Raw genomic sequence first — 24,118 nt, 5'->3', positions numbered from 1 at the left:
TAGGAAGATCAGGAAGATCAGTGGATTAGGAAGATCCACTGGAGAAGGGAATGACTACCCACTCCAGTATTCTTCCCTGGAGAATTCCATGGACAGAGGAGTCTGGTGGGCTACAGCCCATGGGGTCACAAAAGAGCGGACACAACTGAGCAAAAGGACACTTTTTTTCACAATACATAGAATGACACAGAGGGAGAAAAGAAAGTCACACCACCCATCATATGAATTGACTCATTCTAATTTCCTCCTCATGACCAACATAGATAGCATATTCAAAAGCAGAGACATTACTTTGCCAACAAAGGTCCATCTAGTCAAGGCTATGGTTTTTCCTGTGGTCATGTATGGACGTGAGAGTTGGACTGTGAAGAAAGCTGAGCACTGAAGAATTGATGCTTTTGAACTGTGGTGTTGGAGAAGGCTCTTGAAGAGTCCCTTGGACTGCCAGGAGATCCAACCAGACCATTCTAAAGGAGATCAGTCCTGGGTGTTCTTTGGAAGGAACGATGCTGAGGCTGAAACTCCAGTACTTTGGCCATCTCATGAGAAGAGTTGACTCATTGGAAAAGACTCTGATGCTGGGAGGGATTGGGGGCAGGAGGAGAAGGGGACGACAGAGGATGAGATGGCTGGATGGCATCACTGACTCAATGGAAGTGAGTTTGAGTGAACTCTGGGAGTTGGTGATGGACAGGGAGGCCTGGTGTGCTGCAATTCATGGGGTCGCAAAGAGTCGACACGACTGAGCGACTGAACTGAACTGAACTGAACTGAACTGAATTTCCTCCTCATTCTAATTTCCTAGAAAAAAAAAAGCTAAATGGCAAAATGGTTGTCTGAGGAGGTCTTACAAATAGCTGTGAAAAGAAGAGAAGCAAGAGGCAAAGGAGAAAAGGAAAGATATACCCATTTGAATGCAGAATACCAAAGAATAGCACAGAGAAATAAGAAAGCCTACTTCAGTGATCAGTGCAAAAAAATAGAGGAAAATAATAGAATGGGAAAGACTAGAGATCTCGTCAAGAAAATTAGAGATACCAAGGGAACATTTCATGCAAAGATGGGCTCAATAAAGGACACAAATGGTATGGACCTAACAAAAGCAGAAGGTATTAAGGAGAGGTGGCAAGAACACACAGAAGAATTATACACTAAAGATCTTCATGACCCAGATAACCATGATGGTGTGATCACTCACCTAGAGCCAGACATCCTGGAATGTGAAGTCAAGTGGGCCTTAGGAAGCATCACTATGAACAAAGCTAGTGGAGGTGATGGAATTCCAGTTGAGCTATTTCAAATCCTAAAAGATGATGCTGTGAAAGTGCTACACTCAGTATGCCAGCAAATTTGGAAAACTCAGCAGTGGCCACAGGACTGAAAAGGTCCCTTTTCATTCCAACCCCTAAGAAAGGCAATGCCAAAGAATGCTCAAACTACCGCACAATTGCACTCATCTCACATGCTAGTAAAATAATGCTCAAAATTCTCCAACACAGGCTTCAGCAGTAAGTTAACCATGAAATTCCAGATGTTCAAGCTGGATTTAGAAAAGGCAGAGGAATCAGAGATCAAATTGCCAACATCTGCTGGATCATCAAAAAAGCAAGAGAGTTCTAGAAAACATCTATTTCTGCTTTATTGACTATGCCAAAGCCTTCAACTGTGTGGGTCACAACAAACTGTGGAAAATTCTGAAAGAGATGGGAATACCAGACCACCTGACCTGCCTCTTGAGAAACCTATATGCAGGTCAGGAAGCAACAGTTAGGACTGAATATAGGACAACAGACTGGTTCCAAATAGGAAAAGGAGTACGTTAAGGCTGTATACTGTCACCCTGCTTATTTAACTTATATGCAGAGTACATCATGAGAAACACTGGACTGGAAGAAGCACAAGCTGGAATCAAGATTGCTGTGAGAAATATCAGTAACCTCAGATATGGAGATGACACCACCCTTATGGTAGAAAGCGAAGAAGAGCTAAAGAGCCTCTTGATGAAAGTGAAAGAGAAGAGTGAAATAGTTGGCTTAAAGCTCAACATTCAGAAAACTAAGATCATGGCATCTGGTCCCATCACTTCATGGGAAATAGGTGAGGAAACAACGGAAACTGTGAAAAACTTTATTTTGGGGGGCTCCAAAATCACTGCAGATGGTGATTCCAGCCATGAAATTAAAAGACGCTTGCTTCTTGGAAGAAAAGTTATGACCAACCTAGACAGCATATTAAAAAGCAAAGACATTACTTTGCCAACAAAGGTCCATCTAGTCAAAGCTATGGTTTTTCCAGTGGTCATGTATGGATGTGAGAATTGGACTATAAAGAAAGTTGAGCACGAAAGAATTGATGCTTTTGAACTGTGGTGTTGAAGACTCTTGAGAGTCCCTTGGACTGCAAGGAGATCCAACCAGTCCATCCTAAAGGAAATCAGTCCTGAATATTCATTGGAAGGACTGATGCTGAAGCTGAAACTCCAATACTTTGGCCACTGATGCATAGAATTGACTCATTGGAAAAGACCCTGATGCTGGGAAAGATTGAAAGTGGGAGGAGAAGGGGACGACAGAAGATGAGATGGTTGGATGGGATCACCAACTCAATGGACATGAGTTTGAATAAACTCTAGGAGTTAGTGATGCACAGGGAGGCCTGGCGTGCTGCTGTCCATGGGAGGGCAAAGAGTCGGACACAACTGTGCAACCAAACTAAACTGAAGTGAATTTCCTACTATACAAAGCAAACTAGCAAAAGATGATTAATTACACTGAATTATGAAATAGCCAGGCTTTCCCCTTCATTCCTTCCCAATGCTCATCTGTCTTTACATTATTTTACTATCCTTGGCTTATAGCTTTGTATCCTGGTGTTACCACTTACTAGGTACATGAACTTGGGGGAGTTTTTCTGGGCCCTAGTGAGCTCATCTGTCAAGTAGGGATGATAAACCTCATTGTGTTGCTATGAAGATTAACTTAGTTAATACATATTAAGCATTTAAACAGGGTAAGCACTCAGAAATATTACTCTATTAGGTAGTAATTATAATATGGTGATAATTTATTCTTATCATAGGAGGCAAAGGATTAAAAAGAAAAGAAAGCAATAGGAACACTCCAGTCCTTCTGGCTAAGCAGAGCTTAAAGGATTAATAGCATTGTTAATACAGGAAAGAGGAGATTAGAGAATTACTCATGGATTTTAATTGTACTTCACTCTCCTAATCCAAAATGCTACAGAAAGTAAAGGGTTGGGTGAAATCCAAAAATCCTATTTGCAGGTCAATGTAATAAACGTGGACACTGCTTAAAACATTTTTCAGGTCTACACGGAGACTGGCCAAAAGTCTTGACACTGGTATTGAACTGGCACTGGCAGAGATGGAATCACTGGCCAGCCCTCATCCGGACTACCCAGCCCCAGTGACTGAACTGGCTGCCTCCACCGTGTCGAATCATCTGTTTCTTTGCTGCTGCTTCCTAAAAGTAAGATCATGAACCAAAACCAGCCGAAGTACAGCACTGAACAGATGTAGAAAAAACCAAAGTTCAAGTAGATACGGTCTATCAGCATTTTCTCCCTCCAAATTAAGAGTCAGCATTCAGAAAATCTAAGTGTTCTGTGACCCACAGACATGAGTAAACTGTAAATTCCCTAAGTACTTCATTAGAAAGAAATCATGTAAGCTAAAGACAGTTGATGTGAAATTGAAAGTCACTCAGTTGTGCCCAACTCTCTGAGATCGCATGGACTGTAGCCCACCAGGCTCCTCTGTCCATGGAATTCTCCAGGCAAGAATACTGCAATGGGTTGCCATGCCCTTCTCCAGGGGATCTTCCCAACCCAGGGGTCGAACCCAGGTCTCCCACATGGCAGGCAGATTCTTCACTGTTTGAGCTATCCAGGTAGCCCCTGGAAGTTAAGCATTTTTTACACTATAATAACTTTTTCAGACTCAAAGTTTATTCCTGGTTAATGAGTATTTCAATACATTCAGGTCATTAAGTTAAAAATGTCCATTTTCTACGACAGTATGGAGTATAAGCTGTGTGCACATTATATTTAGTATTATATACGCCTATGTCTACAATGAAGGGGAAGCATAATACAGATGACAAATAAATATTATAGATGACAATATAGATGACAAATAAAGCTAGTTAAGCCATTTTGCAATTATTTATTCCTATGCCCTATATTTCAAATGAGCTATTTTAAAGGTAACTTCTAAGAGGGAATAAGACAATCTGGCTTAATCTTCTTTGTTGTAATTTTTCTTAAGATAAAAAGGCAATGAAAAAACACATAAGATTCTTTACCATCAGTACAAACCAAACCAAACCAAACCAGCATTACTTTTCTCCACTCAATTCTTGGTGGTAAAATGGCCAGAGAGGCCCTGTCTAGGTAATCCACCGTGAGTATCCGTGACAGACCTGTTCAAATGCAAGCGTACATGGAGCACGGACCATGCATGACACTGTACTGAGCTCTGGGGCCAAAACAGTGACGCTGCAGGACCGAAAATCAAAAACAGTCAAATGATAGTTCCATTCTTAAGTAAGCAGCACAAGTGTGCTTGGGGAAAGGTCCAATGAATGAGTTAAGACAAACTAGAAACGTCAATGGAAGCAAAACAAAGTAAAAAATAGATTGAATATTTTAAAACTGTTAGTAAAAATTATGCCCAGTGCTTAGGAACAAGTATACTACTGTACCAAAACAGAAGAAAACCACTAGCCATAACACATATTTATAACTTGGAAAAACAAAACTTTATTGTACCTTATTGCTCCTTAAACAATGATGTCTTAAGCTGCTGATATCTAAGTACAGGAAAAAATAAGACAAGAAACAAAAAACAATAAGTAGAAAAAATAAGGTAAAATACTACTTAAGAGGTTTTTCCTTAATCATTTAAGTTCAATAACATGAGTAAGAGAACCATGACTATGATTAAGTCAGTTTTCCCCCGTATGTTAATTAAAAGTTCAGTTCAGTTCAGTTCAGTCGCTCAGTCGTGTCCAACTCTTTGCGACCCCATGAATTGCAGCACACCAGGCCTCCCTGTCCATCACCAACTCCCGGAGTTTACTCAAACTCATGTCCATTGAGTCAGTGATGCCATCCAACCATCTCATCCTCTGTTGTCCCCTTCTCCTCCTGCCCCCAATCCCTCCCAGCATCAGGGTCTTTTCTAATCAGTCAACTCTTCACATGATGGGGCCAAAGTATTGGAGTTTCAGGCTCAGCATCAGTCCTTCCAATGAACACCGAGGACTGATCTCCTTTAAAATGGACTGGTTGGATCTCCTTGCAGTCCAAGGGACTCTCCAACACCACAGTTCAAAAGCATCAATTCTTCGGCTCTCAGCTTTCTTCACAGTCCAACTCTCACATCTATACGTGACCACTGGAAAAACTATAGCCTTGACTAGATGGACCTTTGTTGGCAAAGTACTATCTCTGCTTTTCAATATGCTGTCTAGGTTGGTCATAACTTTTCTTCCAAGGAGTAAGCATCTTTTAATTTCATGGCTGCAATCACCATCTGCAGTGATTTTGGAGCCCAAAAAAATAAAGTCTGACACTGTTTCCACTGTTTTCCCACCTATTTCCCATGGAGTGATGGGACCAGATGCCATGATCTTCATTTTCTGAATGTTGAGCTTTAAGCCAACTTTTTCACTCTCCTCTTTCACTTTCATCATGAGGCTTTTTAGTTCCTCTTCACTTTCTGCCATAAGGGTGGTTAATTAAAAGTAACCACCCTTATTTAAGCAGTTCCTAAAATGTTGATTCTGTTAGTGTTTAACTTAAATTATCCCCTCCTTTTACATAGAGAAAACTGAATATTATAAAAGTTAATCTACTTGCCCAAGGGTTAATTCAACTAGTAATTATCAGGTGCATTATATATGCTTCTGATCACTCACACGAAAGAAACTTGGGTACACACTGCCCAGACTCTATGTGGTTCACATGTAACTTAGTCACTATAGTTCAAACCAGCCAAGTGATGCAAAATTAAGCATTAATATTAAACTGGTTTCAGTAGTAAAGCCAGTGCTCTGAAGACACTGCTGCAGCAGCAGCCAAATGATGTAAAATGAAGTATTACTACTGAATGTCTTCAGAGCACTGGCTTTACTACTGAAACCAGTTGTACTCATCAACAGGATTTTAATTTTAATAAGTTGATTATATTTCCAGACTGACAGGACATCAAAAAAAATTCATAAAAAAGGCTTATAAAAATAAAAAGCTTTGAGATGTGCTGTTGGTAAGGAACAGAAAGGAGTCTACTTCTGGTCCATTTGCTTTGTTCTGTTTCAAATGTGGTTAAGTTACATTTAAAAACAAATATTCCAGAGTTTAAGGTACATTATTTGAAGCATGAATATGAAGACTATGGACCAGAACGTTAAGAATCCCTTCGATACAGCAGACACACACTGTGACCACTATGCATAGGAGTGCTTCTGAAAACAAAGATCATGGCCTCTGGTCCCATCACTTCATGGGAAACAGATGGGGAAACAGTGTCGGACGCGACTGAGCAACTGAACTGAACTGAAAGAAGAGATTTTTCTTCATGGAAATAAAGATCAGAAACTATAGACACTCAGAAAAGTACTTGTTTTCTGCTGCAGAGTAGGTGTACTTTCAAAATAAGAGAGAACACCAACAGAGAAAGAGATAAACAAAGAGAAAAAACTAAACAAGTAAAGAAGTAAAGGAACAGTTTGCTTCTTCACTGTTTCCATCATACCCAACCCTCCTCCCTACGCAAAAGAAGGACACAATCACTACAGCAAACCTGCTTCGTAAATATGTAGAAACTGTCTCCTAAGATGACTATACAAGAACAACGAAAAAATATGCCATGCTCCTTTAATTTTTAATAGTGTTCCCCTATAGCACAAAATGACCGACTTACTGAAATGCTTAATATAAGCTAAATTTGCAGGCAAATGTATATTAACATGACTCTATAAAACAACTCTAATGGAAGTTGAAATACAAAAAAGCCAAAAGCAGTCTTTTAGTGGTCAAATATTTTGGTGTTTAATTATGGTGATCATATCTACCAATTGTTTGCTACTTTTTTAATGCAAAATGGAAGCGTCAGTAATGGTTGAATATAAAGCATAAGGAATATTGGCAGTGGGCAGGCCAGGGGAGTCAGACACCCTTTCCCGACACCTGAATTTGCCTCAGCAGATTTGTGAACTAAGTCGTAAAACTTGATTTTGTCACCTTAGTTTCCAAATATGTTAAAGGTAGCTATAGTTCCAGCAGCTTGATCTCTAAGACCTCTTCTAGCTAACATTTTATAATTCAAAACAGAAAGCATTAGACTGTTCACTAGGCAATATTAAAAGAATAGCAGATGCAAACAACCAGGTCCTACTATATGGCACAGGGAATTATATTCAGTATTTTGTAATAATCCATAATGGAAAAAAAAATATATGTAAAACTGAATCACCTTCTGTACACTAGAAACTAACGTAGCAATGTAAACCAACTATACTTCAATAAACGAACAGAAAACACCAGCAGATGCAAATTCTACTGGGACAGCCCTCTGCCGATGAAACTGATGGCTCTGTAAATATAACGTCTACGTCAGGTATGTGCTGGAAAATTTAACTTACACTCACGCACCCTTACAAGCTCTGCAGGAACAACCTGAACTGACCTTTCCCGATGAAAGAGGGCCACATCAAGATGTACAGAACAATCTAGAGTTACCACCGCCATGTAAGTGATCCCTTCACTAGGTCACCTGGCCCCACCAGCAGAAGTTGTAGGATATATATAGTGGCCTTGTGAGGGGGCAGATGACAGCTCCACTCCCAGGAACCAGAGAGTGTTAGTATGAAGTCAACATAGGTTTCTGCAGCCCCTGCTTATATTTCAACTGCTAGAAAAGTAATTTCATTAGCAATTTTTGAAACTATTTTTAAACTTCTGCTTTACTGATTTATTCTCAAAATTGATTACTTGGTAATATTATTGATAGGCATTAAATATCGTAAAGTGTCCCATAAATATTTATATTTGTTTAATTTTATTTTTTAATATTTTTTTATCTATTTGGCTGTCCTGGCTCTTAGTGTGGCACAGGGGAGCTTCAGTCTTTAGTTACAGCATGCAGGGTCTTTTAGTCATGGACTGTGGCATCTACCTCCCTGTCTAGGAAATGCATCTGGGCCCCCCGAATTGGGAGTGTGGAGTCTTAGCCTCTGGACCATTAGAAAAGTCCCTGTACTTGTTTTAAATACTATTCAAGGATATTAACTTGAAAAATGGAGTCCTCATTCAAAGTCCTAGAAACAGAAAGCTCTGGGACAGGGGGAAGAGGAAGGCAGCTCAGAAGAACAAATAGATCTTATCTCCAGGGCCTCCATGAAGAGAACAAAAAAAACAGTTCATTAAAGTTCACAGGGAACACTCCAGAACAGAGTCTGGAATGAAGTCTCCCTCCACAACTGCTTCAGAGCCCAGAAACTACATTATGAACAATTCATTCAAATCATTCATCTTATTTGCTCCTCAAAACCTTTTCTTCTCTACGACACAGGTAAAAGGAAAAAAACAAAAACATAACCAAAATACTGGCTGTAATTATCTATAAAAGAGTCACAGGTGGCTATAGGATAATTTATTAGTGTTACAGTTTTCTCCGTAACTCCTTCATCTTAAAATAGCTCAGTCATACTAACCATAATACAAAGTGAAAACAACCAGCAAACGGCCGACAAACGTAAACTTTACGACCTCAGTGGTGCTTAAGGCCACATTTACAGACTGTCAGTTGTATTTCTGGTCCAAGCACCCCGTAGGCCAGAGAAGGAAAGTGCGGGCATGCGCCGCCCTGCCCTGCAGCTCTCCTAACGAGGAGCACACAGTTGCAGAGAGAAAAGCAGGTGTAATGGGGACAGAGCAGCTGAGTGGAAAATATATCTGCTCCCAAGTGCTCATGAATGTAAAGGGAAGTTCTATAAAAAACACAGGAAAACAAACACATCCCTTACTAATAAGTCTATGAGAAAACCACAAATACACATCCTCTAGCACCATTAGGGAAGCCTAGCTCTGGTTCAGAAGACTTGCTCTCGTGAGACAAAGAGTGATTCAGAACTGTCAGCCACACCACGGCGACCTTCCTAAACCCCCCTCTGGGAGGAGTCTGTTCAGGAGTCTGCCACTGCAGACTGTAACTAACTAGACTTCAACCCTTTTTAGCCTACCTTTCCTCGTGTTATCTGCTGTGTACTGTCTGCAAAGATACTCTAGCTTTCACTTGTGATTGATTATAGTACAACGCTGGTAGTTATTCTGACTGTATTCCCCTTCACCATCCCCTTTTCCAATCTGACTTCATACAGTTTGGTTCAGTTCAGTCCCTCAGTTCTGTCCAACTCTTTGCGACCCCATGGACTGCAGCACGCCAGGCCTCCCTGTCCATCAACAACACCCAGAGTTTACTCAAACTCATGTCCATTGAGTCAGTGATGCCATCCAACCATCTCATCCTCTGTTGTCCCCTTCTCCTCTCACCTTCAATCTTTCCCAGCATCAGGGTCTGTTCAAATGAGTCAGCTCTTCACATGAGGTGGCCAAAGGATTGGAGTCTCAGCTTCAGCATCAGTCCTTCCAATGAATATTCAGGACTGCTCTCCTTTAGGATGGACTGGTTGGATCTTCTTGCAGTCCAAGGGACTCGCAAGAGTCTTCTCCAACCCCACAGAACAAAACCATCAATTCTTTGGTGCTCAGCTTTCTTTATAGTCCAACTCTCACATCCCTACACGACAACGGGAAAAACCATACCTTTGACTAGACAGAACTTTGTTGGCAAAGATATGTCTTTGCTTTTTAATATGCTGTCTAGATTGGTCATAATTTTTCTCCCAAGGAGTAAGCGTATTTTAATTTCATGGCTGCAATCACCATCTGCAGTGATTTTGGAGCCCAAAAAAATAAAGTCTGTCACTGTTTCCACTGTTTCCCCATCTATTTCCCATGAAGTGATGGGACCGGATGCCATGATCTTCGTTTTCTGAATGTTGAGCTTTAAGCCAAGTTTTTCACTCTCCTCTTTCATATTCATCAAGAGGTTCTTTAGTTCTTCTTCACTTTCTGCCATAAGGGTGGTGTCATCTGCATATCTGAGGTTATTGATATTTCTCCCAGCAATCTTGATTCCAGCTTGTGTTTCTTCCAGCCCAGCATTTCTCATGATGTACTCTGCATATAAGTTAAGTAAGCAGGGTGACAATATACAGCCTTGATGTACTCCTTTTCCTATTTGGAACCAGTCTGGTGTTCCATGTCCAGTTCTAACTGTTGCTTCCTGACCTGCATATAGATTTCTCAAGAGGCAGGTCAGGTGGTCTGGTATTCCCACCTCTTTCAGAATTTTCCAGAGTTTATTGTGATCCACACAGTCAAAGGCTTTGGTATAGTCAATAAAACAGAAATAGATGTTTTTCTGGAACTCTCTTGCTTTTTTGATGATCCCACAGATGTTGGCAATTTTATCTCTGGTTCCTCTGCCTTTTCTAAATCCACTTGAACATCTGGAAGTTCATGGTTTACATACTGTTGAAGACTCACTTGGACAATTTTGAGCATTACTTTACTAGCGTGTGAGATGAGTACAATTGTGCGGTAGTTTGAGCATTCTTTGGTATTGCCTTTCTTAGGGAAGGAAATGAAAACTGACCTTTTCCAGTCCTGTGGCCACTGCTGAGTTTTCCAAATTTGCTGGCATTTTGAGTGCAACACTTTCACAGCATCATCTTTTAGGATTTGAAATAGCTCAACTGGAATTCCATCACCTCCACTAGCTTTGTTCGTAGTGATGCTTCCTAAGGCCCACTTGACTTCACATTCCAGGATGTCTGGCTCTAGGTAAGTGATCACATCATGATTATCTGGGTCGTGAATATCTTTTTTGTACAGTTCTTCTGTGTGTTCTTGCCACCTCTTCTTAATATCTTCTGCCTCTGTTAGTTCCATACCATTTCTGTCCTTTATTGAGCCCATCTTTGCATGAAATTTTCCCTTGGTTATCTCTAATTTTCTTGAAGACATCTCTAGTCTTTCTCAGTCAGTTTTCCTCTATTTCTTTGCACTGATAGCTGAGGAAGGCTTTCTTATCTCTCCTTGCTATTCTTTGGAACTCTGCATTCAAATGGGTACATTTCCTTTTCTCCTTTGCTTTTCGCTTCTCTTCTTTTCACAGCTATTTGTAAGCCTCCTCAGACAGCTATTTTGCTTTTTTGCATTTCTTTTTCTTGGGTATAGTCTTGATCCCTGTCTCCTGTACAATGTCACAAACATTAGGCCACAGTTCATCAGGCACTCTGTCTATCAGATCTAGTTCCTTAAATCCATTTCTCACTTCCACTGTATAACTCTTAGGGATTTGATTTAGGTCATACTTGAATGGTCTAGTGGTTTTCCCTACTTTCTTCAATTTAAGTCTGAATTTGGTAATAAGGAGTTCATGATTTGAGCCACAGTCAGCTCCCAGTCTTGTTTTTGCTGACAGTATAGAGCTTCTCCATCTTTGGATGCAAAGAATATAATCAGTCTAATTTTGGTATTGACCATCTGGTGATGTCCATGCATAGAGCCTTCTCTTGTGTTGCTGCAAGAGGGTGTTTGCAATGATCAGTGTGTTCTCTTGGCAAAACTCTTTTAGCCTTCGCCCTGCTTCATTCCATACTCCAAGGCCAAATTTTCCTGTTCCTCTGGGTGTTTCTTGACTTCCTACTTTTGCATTCCAGTCCCTTATAGTGAAATGGACAGTTTTTTGGGGTGTTAATTCTAGAAAGTCTTGTAGGTCTTCAAAGAACCGTTCAACTTCAGCTTCTTCAGCATTACTGGTTGGGCATAGATTTGGATTACCGTGATATTGAATGGTTTGCCATGGAAATGAACAGAGATCATGCCTTTGTTTTTGAGACTGTACCCAAGTACTGCATTTTGGACTCTTTTGTTGACTATGACATTTCTTCTAAGGGATTCTTGCCCACAGTAGTAGATATCATGGTCATCTGAGTTAAATTCAGCCATTCCAGTCCATTTTAGTTCTCTGATTGCTAAAATGTTAAAGTTCACTCTTGCCATCTCCTGTTTGATCACTTCCAATTTGCCTTGATTCATGGACCTAACATTCCAGGTTCCTATGCAATACTGCTCTTTACAGTATCGGACCTTGCTTTTATCACCGGTCACATCCACAACTGGGTGTTGTTTTTGCTTTGGCTCCATCTCTCCATTATTTCTGAACTTATTTCTCCTCTTATCTCCAGTAGTATATTGGGTACCAACTGACCTGGGGAGTTCATCTTTTTGCCTTTTTGCCTTTTCATACTGTTCCTGGGGTTCTCAAGGCAAGAATACTGAAGTAGTTTGCCATTCCCTTCTCCAGTGGACCATATTCTGTCAGAACTCTCCACCATGACCCATCCATCTTGGGTGGCCCTACACAGCATGGCTCATAGTTTCACTGAGTTAGACAAGGCTGTGGTCAAAGTGATTAGATTGGTTAGTTTTCTGTGACTGTGGTTTTCAGTTTGTCTGCCCTCTGATGGAGAAGGATAAGACTTCATACAGATCATCCCCAAACATGTGATGTGCTGCCTCCCTGAGATGTGCTGCCTCCTGACAAAGAACTGAAGGCAAGCTGCATTTGCTCAGAAGACCTGATCCAGTGTGCCATCTGGGTGTGCACAGTTAAAATAGAGGTCTCTGCATATAATGATGTATAGTGCTGCCATCATAAATCAATGCTACATCACATCGGACAAGAGAAAGAACTTGTTAGTAATATATTCTAATCAACAGGTATAAAACACTGCAAATTACTGTGTGCAGATATGATTTGGAACGGCAGTACCTTGAGAAACATACTACATGAAGTTGATGTATTTGCATTGACAGTGTCAAATGGATAAAGAAAAAGTTATATCAACAATTAATTTTCATCCCTATGGAAAGTTCTGGCATCTGTGGAACACTTAAAGGGCCATATGGGAAGCAATATAACAGAAGTTTAAAATATGGACTCTGCAGCCAGACTCCCTAGGCTAAAATATCAGTTTAATCATCCACTGTTGTGAGACCATAATCAAATTACTTCTGTTTCTCTGTTTCCTCATCTGTAAAACAGGAATGATTGTAATACCTATATCACAGGGCTGTCATGAGGATTAAATGAGCTATATTTGTAAAGCACTTAAACAGAGATATTTAAGTGTTTATTAAATTAAGTGTCACACAGTTATTCAACAGGCCCACAAAGAGCTAAAAGCAGTAACACTCCTTGTACTGATGACAAAAGCTTCAATCGGGCTGGTGAGGACACACAGAAGGTAAAATGACACATCACCAGAGTGGGTATGAGATTTGAAAAATGTTGCCAAACATCAGATTAAATATAGACATTAAAATGCTGGACTCAGAGCATCTATTATCTTCTCAAGCATGGTGCTAAAATATGCCTGAATGTGCTTTCACATTCCTATGCACTTAACTGAGGGCTCCAGACCAAGCCTAGCCTCTGTGTGACCTTGGAGAACCTTCTAAACTCTCTCTTTCCCGGGATCTTTTGAAAAGTGTTGATGATCAGACTACCCGTTTGATCACTAAGGCCCAACTCTGATAGTCCCAGGAAGGTGGCCACCTGATCCTTAACAAAAATATTAAATAAAAAAGAGGAAAAGCAATAGATGTTTTAATAGAATTTCAAGCAAAAAGTTTGCTGGGTTGTACAGAAAGCAAGCCTTCCTCCTTTCCCTTATCTTCAGGACAAAGACAAAAACAGAAAACAAAGCCATTAGGCTTTCCCTCCTATTCCACTTGAATAAAAAAGCAGAGTCAAGAACAGCCACCACATTCCAGGACTACTGGGAGGAGGTTATCTTGGGTCTCAGCTCCAACTTTGATGCTTCAGCATAGTATACACTCCTGAGAGGTCTCTCAGAAAGACTTGTTAATAAATGCAGGGCCACCCCAGAAACAAACAAACAGCTACATAAGATATGATTTGGTTTGTATGAAATGTCCAGAACAGGCAAATCCATACAGACAGAAAGCAGGCTGGTGATTGCTGAGGACTGGAGTGTAGAAGAAAGGAGGGATGACTGCTAAGAGGTAGAGGGCTTCCTTTTGGGGTGATGAACCCATCCTAGAAATAGGTAGTTGCAATGGTTGCAAAACTTTATAAATATACTAACCGCTAAATTTGTATACTTTAAAAGGGTTGCGTGAGACTTCTATCTCAGCAAAAAATGGGGGAGGGGCAGGTCCACTGTGGTAATAAAGTTTCCTATGACTATCCAGTAGTCTGCTTTCTCTTATCAGTAATAGAAGGAAGTAGGGAGATTGAAGTCCTTCTGTCAACAGCTCTTGATAATGAGAAGGCTGGATGACACTTCAAACTGCCTATATAGGGTGGCCAAAAAGTCTGGAAACATAGAGGAAGAGGATAAAGCTCCTGCTCTCAAAGGGAAATTATCTCCACAGAAAATAAGAGTAACCAGTAGGAAGGGGCCTCCTGATAACAAGCTGGTTCTGCTGCCTGGAGGGCTGGCCAGGCCTCTAGCTGTCTTTGGCTCCAATACACCGCCAAGACCTGGCAGGAAGCCAGGGGCACCTCAGCCCCACCCACAGATTTCCCAAGGTAGTGAGTCATGAGAAAAGCTGAGAAGACAGATAAGTTTGCCAAATTTTATTTCTGTACCCTGCAGCCTCTTGGTCAACCAAGCTTGACCATTGTTGGCCACCCAACAGGGACCATTAAATAGCACAATCTGATGGCCCAAGGAGATGAAGCGGCAGGAGTGAACACGGTAAGGTGAGAAAGGAAGGGGTTAGCAATAGTTTGGCGGGATCACCAATTCCTTCCAGAGATCACAGCAGCCAGAATGACCTTGAGAATGTAAATCTTCACGTCACCTCTTATCTTGAACCCATCCAAGGCAGTCAGAAAACATGCAAGTTCCCCACAACTACCCGAAATAAACTGCACACTGGACGTGTCAGCCAGTAGCCATGCCTGGCCCTCCTCCGCCCCTCTTCGCTCTCAGAGCTCCCAGTGCACCAGTGCCTCCAGGGCCTGGCGCACATTGCTTCCTCCTCCAGGGTCTGCTCTCCGCTGGCACCTTCCCATCCATCAAGTCTTAACTCCAATAGCAGCTCAGATGAGTAATCTCCAGGGGGCCCCTCCTGTTAACCTCTCCCCCAGCTCCCTGCGGGTGCTCTGTGGAGGACACGGTCACTATTTTACTATTTATTGCAGTTTACTCTGTAGTCTCTCCGAGCACAGATAGGGAGTATGTCCGCCTTAGTCACTGTGTATCTGAGATGCTGCCATGGTGCATGGATAGCATTTGGTGTTTGCTTAATATTACTAGATGAGCCTGTATTTAAAAAAAAAAAAAAAAACTACACTCTGGCTGGCAAGAATTCCAACAGACAAGAACAATTAGAGTGATGGCAGATCACATCTTCAGTAACGCTGATTGAGGTGCTACTCATCACACCATTTTCAAGGACTTTCTTTCTGACAGTTATACCGTCACATTGCTTAAGCAATGAATAGACTTCATTAGGCTAATGGAACAGTGACTGCCTGAAATGTTTCCTAACTGGGGGTCTGTATGCTTTACTGTGCATACAATCCCACGTCTCCTTGAATCTCTTTCACAAAGCAGAGGCCAGGTGGGCCTCTAGACCCTCCCCAGGGTCTGCAGGCCATTCTTCCACCCCTTCAATCTCCCTCTTCAAGTATAATAAGCACAAGCTACGCTGCTGCTTTATACTGGGGCTTCTCAGCATGACCTTTAAAAATGAGACTCCTTTAATAATTCCAAAACCCAGGTTGCATCTGACAGTAATTACATCATAATCTTCAGGGGCAGGGCCTAGGAATCAGTGATTTTTAAGGCTCCTGAGATACTTCCAGTGGGCAGTCAAGGCTGAAAAGCACTGTTTTAGGGAAAAATCTAAGCACCCACTGAGACCAACCTTCACTTAATGAACACAATCCTGTATTCATTTTAAATGAGAGTCCCTTAGACAGCAAGTTCAAATCAGTCAATCCTAAAGGAAATCAACCCTGAATATTCACTGGAAGGACTGATGCTGAAGCTCCAATACTTTGGCCACCTGAGGCAAAGAGCTGACTCATTGGAAAAGACCCTAGAGCCAGGAAAGATTGAAGGCAGGAAGAGAAGGGGGTGACAGAGGATGAGATGGTTGGATGGCGTCACCAACTCAATGAACATGACTTCGAGCAAATTCTGTGAGATAGTGAAGGACAAGGAAGCCTGACGTGCTGTAGTCCACGGGGTCACAAAGAGTCATATACCGATTTAGTGACTGAACAACAATGTTCATTTTAAAAGTAAGAGTTGGGTCTACCAAAAGGAAACATCCTATGAATAAATAGTAATAGATGTAGGTACTCATCAATTCTTCCCTGAATTTTTATTTAAGTCATTAAAACCCCTTTATTAGATTTCTAATACTCATCATTCCTATTAAAATGTACTACAAATGTCACTTTGCCTCAGAGTACTTAGAAAAGAAAATAAAGTGTGTCTACTTGATGAATAGAGAAATTCTAAAATATATAAAGCCCACTTACCTCAGAAACATGATCATGTCTACCATTTCAAAGAATTCCTAGCAATAAACAGGAACATTTAGCTTCTTCTAAATAAAAAGGGCCAATAATTCTCAATGGACTATGTAGAAAATGAATAAAAAAAATGACTTTAAACAAATGATAAAACTGAAATTGAGTCACTTGAAATTACTTTAAAATATGACTTTAAAAATGGCTAGAACTAATCCAGTAGGCCAAGGAAAAGCTTGTCCAAGCTCTGCTTGCCTTTAGTCACATCCACTTCCACATACACAGGCCTACACACCCTATCGAGAAACAGATCTTTACTTTTCTAAAGCCTATACCAATGATCTCATCTCACCAACAGACTAGGTTATGGTTCTCACAGATCATACATCAAACGGCACTGATGTGGAGACAACATTTTTTAAGCTCTGTGGTATTTTTAAAGAGCCATAGTCTCTGCTAGTTTAAAACAACTCAAGCAGCTTTTATAAACCTTACAAAAGGGTTCCCCAGAGATGAGGGTTGGTCCCTAAGTCGGGAAGATCCTCCGGAGGAAGAAATGGCAAGCCTTTCCAGTATCCTTGCCTGGAAAAATTCCATGGATAGAGGAGGCTGGCGGGCTACAGTCCATGGGGCCACAAAGAGCAGGACTCAACTGAGCATGCACAGGAGATAACTTTTTCATTGATCTGAAAGTCAATCCAGTTTTTCTGGTCGGTCTTCACCGTTTGGCATACACAAACAATATGTGTGGTACTTTAGCAGATAATGGTGGAGGTGCTGCTGCTGCTGCTGCTAAGTCATTTCAGTTGTGTCTGACTCTGTGCAACCCCACAGACGGCAGCCCACCAGGCTCCTCTGTCCACGGGATTCTCCAGGCAAGAACACTTGAGTGGGTTGCCATTTCCTTCTCCAATGCTGGGGAGGATCTCCAAATTCACACCAAGTAGTAGCCTATCTGTAGCTAGATTTTCTGGAGCCACTAAGTGTCTGTACCTGACTAATTCAGTAACTACTACTTAGGTAATTTTGATTTCACTGTTCAAGTCAGAACTAACATTTTCCTAAAACACATTTCCACTTTCTAGTCACATATTAAATTCTAGCCAGGTCTATGATAGACAAAGGTGTAATCATGTGTTATTGGTGTCTTAGTCTTCCAGCTGAAAGTTTTTTCCTTTATTTTTATCCTTATGGTTGAGGAAAGTTGTAGAGACCAACTCAATGAAAGTAAAACCCATCAGAGTTCTCAGGAACAGCTGTAGAGTAAAACAAAATTCATTTAAGGGGAAGAATAATTCCTATTTCAATGAATGGGAAAAAATGAAATTGGACAATATTTTTAAATTAAACACACTGTAGAGTAAATCTGAATTAAGGAAGCTCTAACTGATGGGGTTTTACTAGTGTACATAAATATAAGGTGCAATGAACATTTAAATAATTATTAGGCAGAAGGAATCTACTCTCTCTCCGAGTTTCCCTGGAGGCTCAGTGGTAAAGAATTTGCCTGCCAGTGAAGGAGAGGTGGGTTCCATCGCTGGTAGAGGAAGATCCCCTGGAGAAGGAAATGGCAACCCACTCCAGTATTCTTGCCTGGAGAATCCCATGGAGGAGGAGCCTGGTGGGCTACAGTCCATGGGGCTGCAAAGAACCAGACATGACTTAGCAACTAATACAACAATAATCCACTCTCTGTACCCGGTGAGATCTCTCCAAAAGTAAAGGTCCACTTTGTTATACCTTTCATTTGTGGGGCTGTTAGAAGGCACACACCCTGCTACTATAAGCTGATGAAACATACATTTTGGCTAGTCATCAGATCAGACGTCAAGTTAAGCCTCTAAAATGTGTAACCTTAAGCGGTGAGTTACTCCTCTCTGGTCCTTTGACCACTCTCCCAGGAAAATGGGGATGTGATGTAACTGGGACCACTTTGGATGGGGGAAGGGGAGGAAGGGACATTTGCTGGGGGAGTCACTTACGAGACGTAGGCTGGGTAACCAAATCCTATCAGGTTGCAGAGGAGAGAGGCTCCATAACCGAACACCAGGTACAAAGCCAGCAGGCCGATGACACCTGGAGACACGAGGACAGAAGTGGGTCGGGCGGCACACTGCAGCCGCAGCCCCCGCCCACAGCGTACGGCTGGGCTCGTTCGAGGCGATGGAGGAAAACAAACCGCGCCACGGCAGGGCCAGCGCCTTCGCAGGGCTTTGCCTCGGGTCTGAGGATACCCGGCAGGCCCCCTATTCGTGCCCTTCCTTCCACCATCCTCCCCTCGAGGGGCACACCAGCTGGAGGAGCCGTTGCTTTCCTTTCCCGAGGGTCCAGAGAAGTCGGGAGTCCCTGGCCGGCCCGCAGCCCCTCCGCTCCCGCGGGGACACCACTCCCGGGCCCCGAGCCTGGAGGCACCCGGCGCTCCGCCGCGGGCACCGCGCCGCCCCGCGCCAGCCCTGCGCCCCGCGCCAGCCCTGCGCCGGCCCCGCGCCAGCCCTGCGCCCCGCGCCAGCCCCGCGCCAGCCCTGCGCCAGCCCCGCGCCCCGCGCCAGCCCTGCGCCAGCCCCGCGCCAGCCCCGCGCCAGCCCCGCGCCCCGCGCCAGCCCCGCGCCAGCCCCGCGCCAGCCCTGCGCCCCGCGCCAGCCCCGCGCCAGCCCTGCGCCAGCCCCGCGCCAGCCCCGCGCCAGCCCTGCGCCAGCCCCGCGCCAGCCCCGCGCCCCGCGCCAGCCCCGCGCCAGCCCCGCGCCAGCCCTGCGCCCCGCGCCAGCCCCGCGCCAGCCCCGCGCCAGCCCTGCGCCCCGCCGCTGCGCCAGCCCTGCGCCTGGCGTCCGGCCGCGGGGCAGACACGTCAGCGCCGGCGGTCCCCGCGCCCGGCGCCGCGGGCGCCCCTTCACCGGCCGGCTGCGGCCTGTCCGGGCAGCCAGTCCCGCCCCCGAAGGTGCCCGCCGCTCGCCCGCATCTGTCACCGACCCCGCGGTCCCCGCGGGCCTGCGCGGCCGCGGATGAGACAGCTGCCCCGGGCCGGGCGGAGCAGGACCCCGCGGGCGCCGGCCCTGCACTCACCGAGCGCGACGACGCTCCGGCTCACGCCGGTCTTGGCCTCGATCTTGGCCAGGAGGTCAGTCATGCAGTTCTTCTGGTGAAGGAACTGGTCGAACCTCTGCCTCATGGCTGCAGACATGGCGGGGGCCGTCGCGCTCCGCTCGGCGCAGCTCCTGGTGCCGGCGGCTGCAGAGCGGGGTGACTGCGCCGGGGCGGCGGGGCGGGCGACTGACGCGTCCCGGGCGGCTCTGCGCAGCCCCGCTGCAGCCCGGCTCCGCCCCGCCCGCCGCCCGCCCCTCTCGCCGCCGGGCGCCGCGCCCGGCGCCACACCCTGGGCGGCGGCCCGGCGCCCGCGGCTCCCTGCCCCGCGGCCGGCCCTCCGCCCCCACCTCTGCGAACTGAGTGAGCCCCGTGCAGAAATCGGACTGGACAGAAGGACAGAAGGAACGTGGAGGCAGGCGGCCGTGTTGCTGCCACCTACAAAGTAGGGGGACTGGTTTGATGGACCTACACTGCTGTGTTATATCCACGAACACATTTTCCACTTAAAAATGGAAATGCACGACCATCCCCCAAGAACCGTTTGACTGCAGACTTGCTTTTGCTTTCATGGCCGGTACTCGGCATAGCTTTTCTTACTTTACAAGTAACAGCCTTTTTGAAAAGACCCTTGAAACAAGACATCCTGCTCTGGGGACACCATTTCCAAGAAAAGCACTGCACAACGTAAACCATTTCATGGGGGGCTTGGCATTCGCTTGATCTCCGATACCACGGAAATGTTCCTAGCCTCAGAGGTAGTAACGTTTGCTTGCCTTGTGGTTGCCTAGTCGCTCAGTCGTGTCCGACTCTTTGCGACCCTATGGACTGTAGCCCGCCAGGCTCCTCTGTCCACAGGAATTTCCCAGGCAAGAATACCGGAGTGAGTTGTGATTTCCTACTCCAGGGGATCTTCCTGACTCGAGGATTAAACTCCTGAGCCATCAGGGAAGCCCCGTTCTTGCCTAGAAGCAAGATTACTCTGGAGAAAATAGCTCCAAGTCTTATTAGGGTAGGAAGGACTTCGTTTTTCTTCCTTCAGAAGGTCCAGCTCCTGCTCTTCATCCACCTAAATATAAGCTCTTATTATGGCTCGCCCATGTTAATAAAGGAAGTGAAGTGAAGTGAAATCGCTCAGTCGTGTCCGACTCTGCGACCCCATGGACTGTAGCCTATCAGGCTCCTCCATCCATGGGATTTTTCAGGCAAGAGTGCTGGAGTGGATTGCCATTTCCTTCTCTAGGGGACTTTCCCCACCCAGGAATCGAACCTGGGTCTCCCTCATTGCAGGCAGATGCTTTATGGTGGGAGCCACTCCCTTTGAAAGTAGTCTTTTTGACTCCTGTGATCTGTACCCTGCTGCAGAGTTTTCCTTGCTGCTTAAGCTTCAAAGGCTCCCCATCCCTTGCAGACCAGAGCTGCCACTCCTTAGGATAGCATTCACCGGCCCCCAACATTCTCTCTTCACCCTCTTTCAAACTGACTTTACAGTACTGCCTTCCACTTCTTTGCCCACTCTCAGGCTTTTTCTTTTATGCTAATTCGCCTTCCTCTTTTCTTCCCCAGGTCTTAGCTCAGTTCTCTCACTAGTCCCATCACTACCCAGCCAAATCAGCGACCAAATCAAACAAACAAAAAGTAAATATATAATAGGATTACTGTGATTATCACCCTGCTGAGGTGTCCATTTCTGTCTTTCTACCTATGGACAATTCTCAGTGCGGCAGCTAATTGGATCTTTCTAAATTTGGGGTCAAGTTGTGCTGTCTTTTTGCTCTTCACCCTCCAGCAGTTTCCGCTGATGGAAAGAATGGCCTCAAAGTTACAGGTAGTATGTGTGTGGTTCATCCTTCTCCCTTCTGATCTCATCTCGTGCGCTTCCTAGCTGTGCCTCAAACAAGCTGAGTACACTCCCGCCCTGGGCTCTAACTTTCCTTCTACCTCAGTGGTCCTCAACCAGCAGTGATTCTGTCCCCCCAGGACATGTGACAATGTCTGGAGACATCTTGGCTTGTAAGACAGGTGGTCACAACTAGGGTGGCCGATGCTACTCAATTGCAAATAGCATCTAGGAAGGATGCCGCTAAACATCCTGCAATGCACAGGTCAGGCCTCCAAAATAGAAAAATCCAGCCCCAAATGTCAGTAGTGCTGAAGTGGGGAAGCCCTTCTCTATCTAAAACCTCCAGATAAGCACTTAACTGTCTTCTCCCATTCATCAGGTCCTTGCTCAAATGGCGAATCTATAAGATCTACTCTGATCCAGAATTGCAACCCTAACACTCTCTAACCTGTGTCTTGCTTTTGTTTTTTTGTTCTACAACACTGACTACTCTCTGACATTCTATATGCTCCACTTTTTGTATTTTTTTTCCTTTCCCCACTCAAATATGAGATCCACAAAAGGGGGTGTTTTGGGCAGTTTTCTTTATGTCTGTATCTCAGACACCTAGAATAGTGCCTAATACTTAATAGGTGTTCAGTAACAATGTGTTGAATTAATGAATACCTAACATGCATTGTGCTAATAAGTATTCTAAGTGTTTCATGCACGGATTCACATAATTCTTGTGACAGCATGGGGTAGATACTATTTTATCCTCATTTAAAGGAGGGAAATAAGGCATACCAAAGTCTCAAAACTGATAAATGTCAGAGCTAGAATTCAGACAGGACTCTTACCCCTCAATGTATTGCTGCTGTAGTAGTTCAGTCCCTAAAGTGTGTCTGACTCTGGGACTCCATGAACTGTAGCATACCAGGCTTCCCTGTCCTTTGCTATCTCCCAGACTTTGCTCAACTCATGTCCATTGAGTCAGTGATGCCATCTAATCATCTCATCCTCTGCTGCCCCCTTCTCCTTTTGCCATAGATCTTTCCTAACATCAGGGTCTTTTCTAATGAGTCAGCTCTTTGCATCAGGTGGCCAAAGTATTGGAGCTTCAGCATCAGTCCTTCCAATGAATAGTCAGGGTTGATTTCCTTTAGCATTGCCTGGTTTGATCTCCTTGCAGTGCAAGGGGCTCTCAAGAGTCTTCCCCAGCACCCCAATTATAGAATATCAATTCTTCAGCCCTCAGCTTTCTTTATGGACCAATTCTCATAATAGGACATGACTACTGGAAAAACATAGCTTTGACTATACAGACCTTTGTCAGCAAAGTGATGTCTCTGCTTTTTAAGGCGCTGCCTGGGTTTGTCGGTTTTTCTTCCAAGGAACAAGCATCCTTTAATTTCATGGCTGCAGTCACCATCAGAAGTGATTTGGAGTTCAAAAAAATAAACTCTGTTGCTACTTCCACTTCTTCCCCTTCTCTTTGGCATAAAGTGATGGGACCGGATGCCGTAATCTTAGGTTTTTGAGATTTAAGCCAGCTTTATCACGCTCCTCTTTCACCCTCATTAAGAGCCTCTTTAGTTTATCTTCACTCTCCTTGGTTTCTGTCTGTCACAGCAAAGATTTGGAGTGGCGGTGCCATCTGCATGTCTGAGGTTGCTGCTGTTTCTCCCTTGATTCCAGCTTGTGATTCACCCAGTGTACTGCTGATATGGGTCAGATAGAGTCTTCAAAAAAGATACGCTGGAGTGATAATCTCCTTCTCATTTGGAGGTAGGATCTTTATAGAGGTAGTAAGTTAAGATGAGTTTATCTGGGTGAGCAATTCAGTATGACTGGTGTACTTATAAAAAGAGGAAATTTGGATGAGATAGAGACAGACATGGACAGAGGAGAGACAAGGTGAAGACACGTGGGGAGAAGCCAGCCTGCTCTCATAGATCTCAAAGGAAACCAGCTCTACCAACACCTGATCCTGGCCATCTGGCTTCCAGGACTGGGAGACAATACACATCGTTTACTGAAGACAGGCAGTTTCTGGGACTTTGTTACAGCAGCCCTAATAACTGGCTACCAGAATAACTGAATTTTTAAGTTTTTAGCCAGTTGTGAATTTAATCTCCTAAGTGAATACAGTAATTACTCATTTGTCTGGAAGTCAAGGTCATGTTTTTGAGAACTTCAAATGATTCACAATTTGATAGTATTATTATTTTTTAATCCAAGGAGCAATGTCCTTTAAGTGTCCAAATCAACCTATATTTTTAGCTCAACTTTTCATATTGTGTCAACATTTGTAGTATAGCAGCTATACGTATCTAGAAGCAAACTATTCATTTAGAATTCTTTTGTATAAATATTGCTCCCTTCCCAATTTTCTGTGAGGTTAGATTGCAAGTTTTTCTTTCCCTTGTCATTCTAACACTGGCAAGATGAGGCAGCATAGCAAGGCATTGTGTGTGTGTGTGTGTGTGTGTGTGTGTGTGTGTGTAGCACAGCCTCTGGACGCGGCCTGTATGGGTGAAATCCCAGTG

At 44.0% G+C, this 24,118-nt stretch overlaps 1 protein-coding gene across 1 annotated transcript in view; it reads right to left on the bottom strand.

The window, feature by feature from the left end:
* Nucleotides 1-20,022, bottom strand: part of REEP5 (receptor accessory protein 5) — a 49,342-nt gene extending 29,320 nt beyond the window's left edge. Inside the window, exons 1-2 of the mRNA XM_069595257.1 lie at nucleotides 19,730-20,022; nucleotides 18,652-18,745 (exon numbers count right to left, since the gene is read on the bottom strand). Coding sequence (XP_069451358.1) covers nucleotides 18,652-18,745; nucleotides 19,730-19,847 — 212 coding nt within the window. The 5' untranslated portion in view covers nucleotides 19,848-20,022. The remainder of the gene's footprint in view (nucleotides 1-18,651; nucleotides 18,746-19,729) is intronic.
* Between the last annotated feature and the right edge of the window lie 4,096 nt (nucleotides 20,023-24,118).

The sequence above is a fragment of the Ovis canadensis genome, chromosome 7 (assembly GCF_042477335.2).
Source record: "Ovis canadensis isolate MfBH-ARS-UI-01 breed Bighorn chromosome 7, ARS-UI_OviCan_v2, whole genome shotgun sequence".
Classification (NCBI taxonomy): domain Eukaryota; kingdom Metazoa; phylum Chordata; class Mammalia; order Artiodactyla; family Bovidae; genus Ovis; species Ovis canadensis.
The sequence above is the reverse complement of the archived record's forward strand: the minus strand, read 5'-3'. Positions and strand labels throughout refer to the sequence as shown.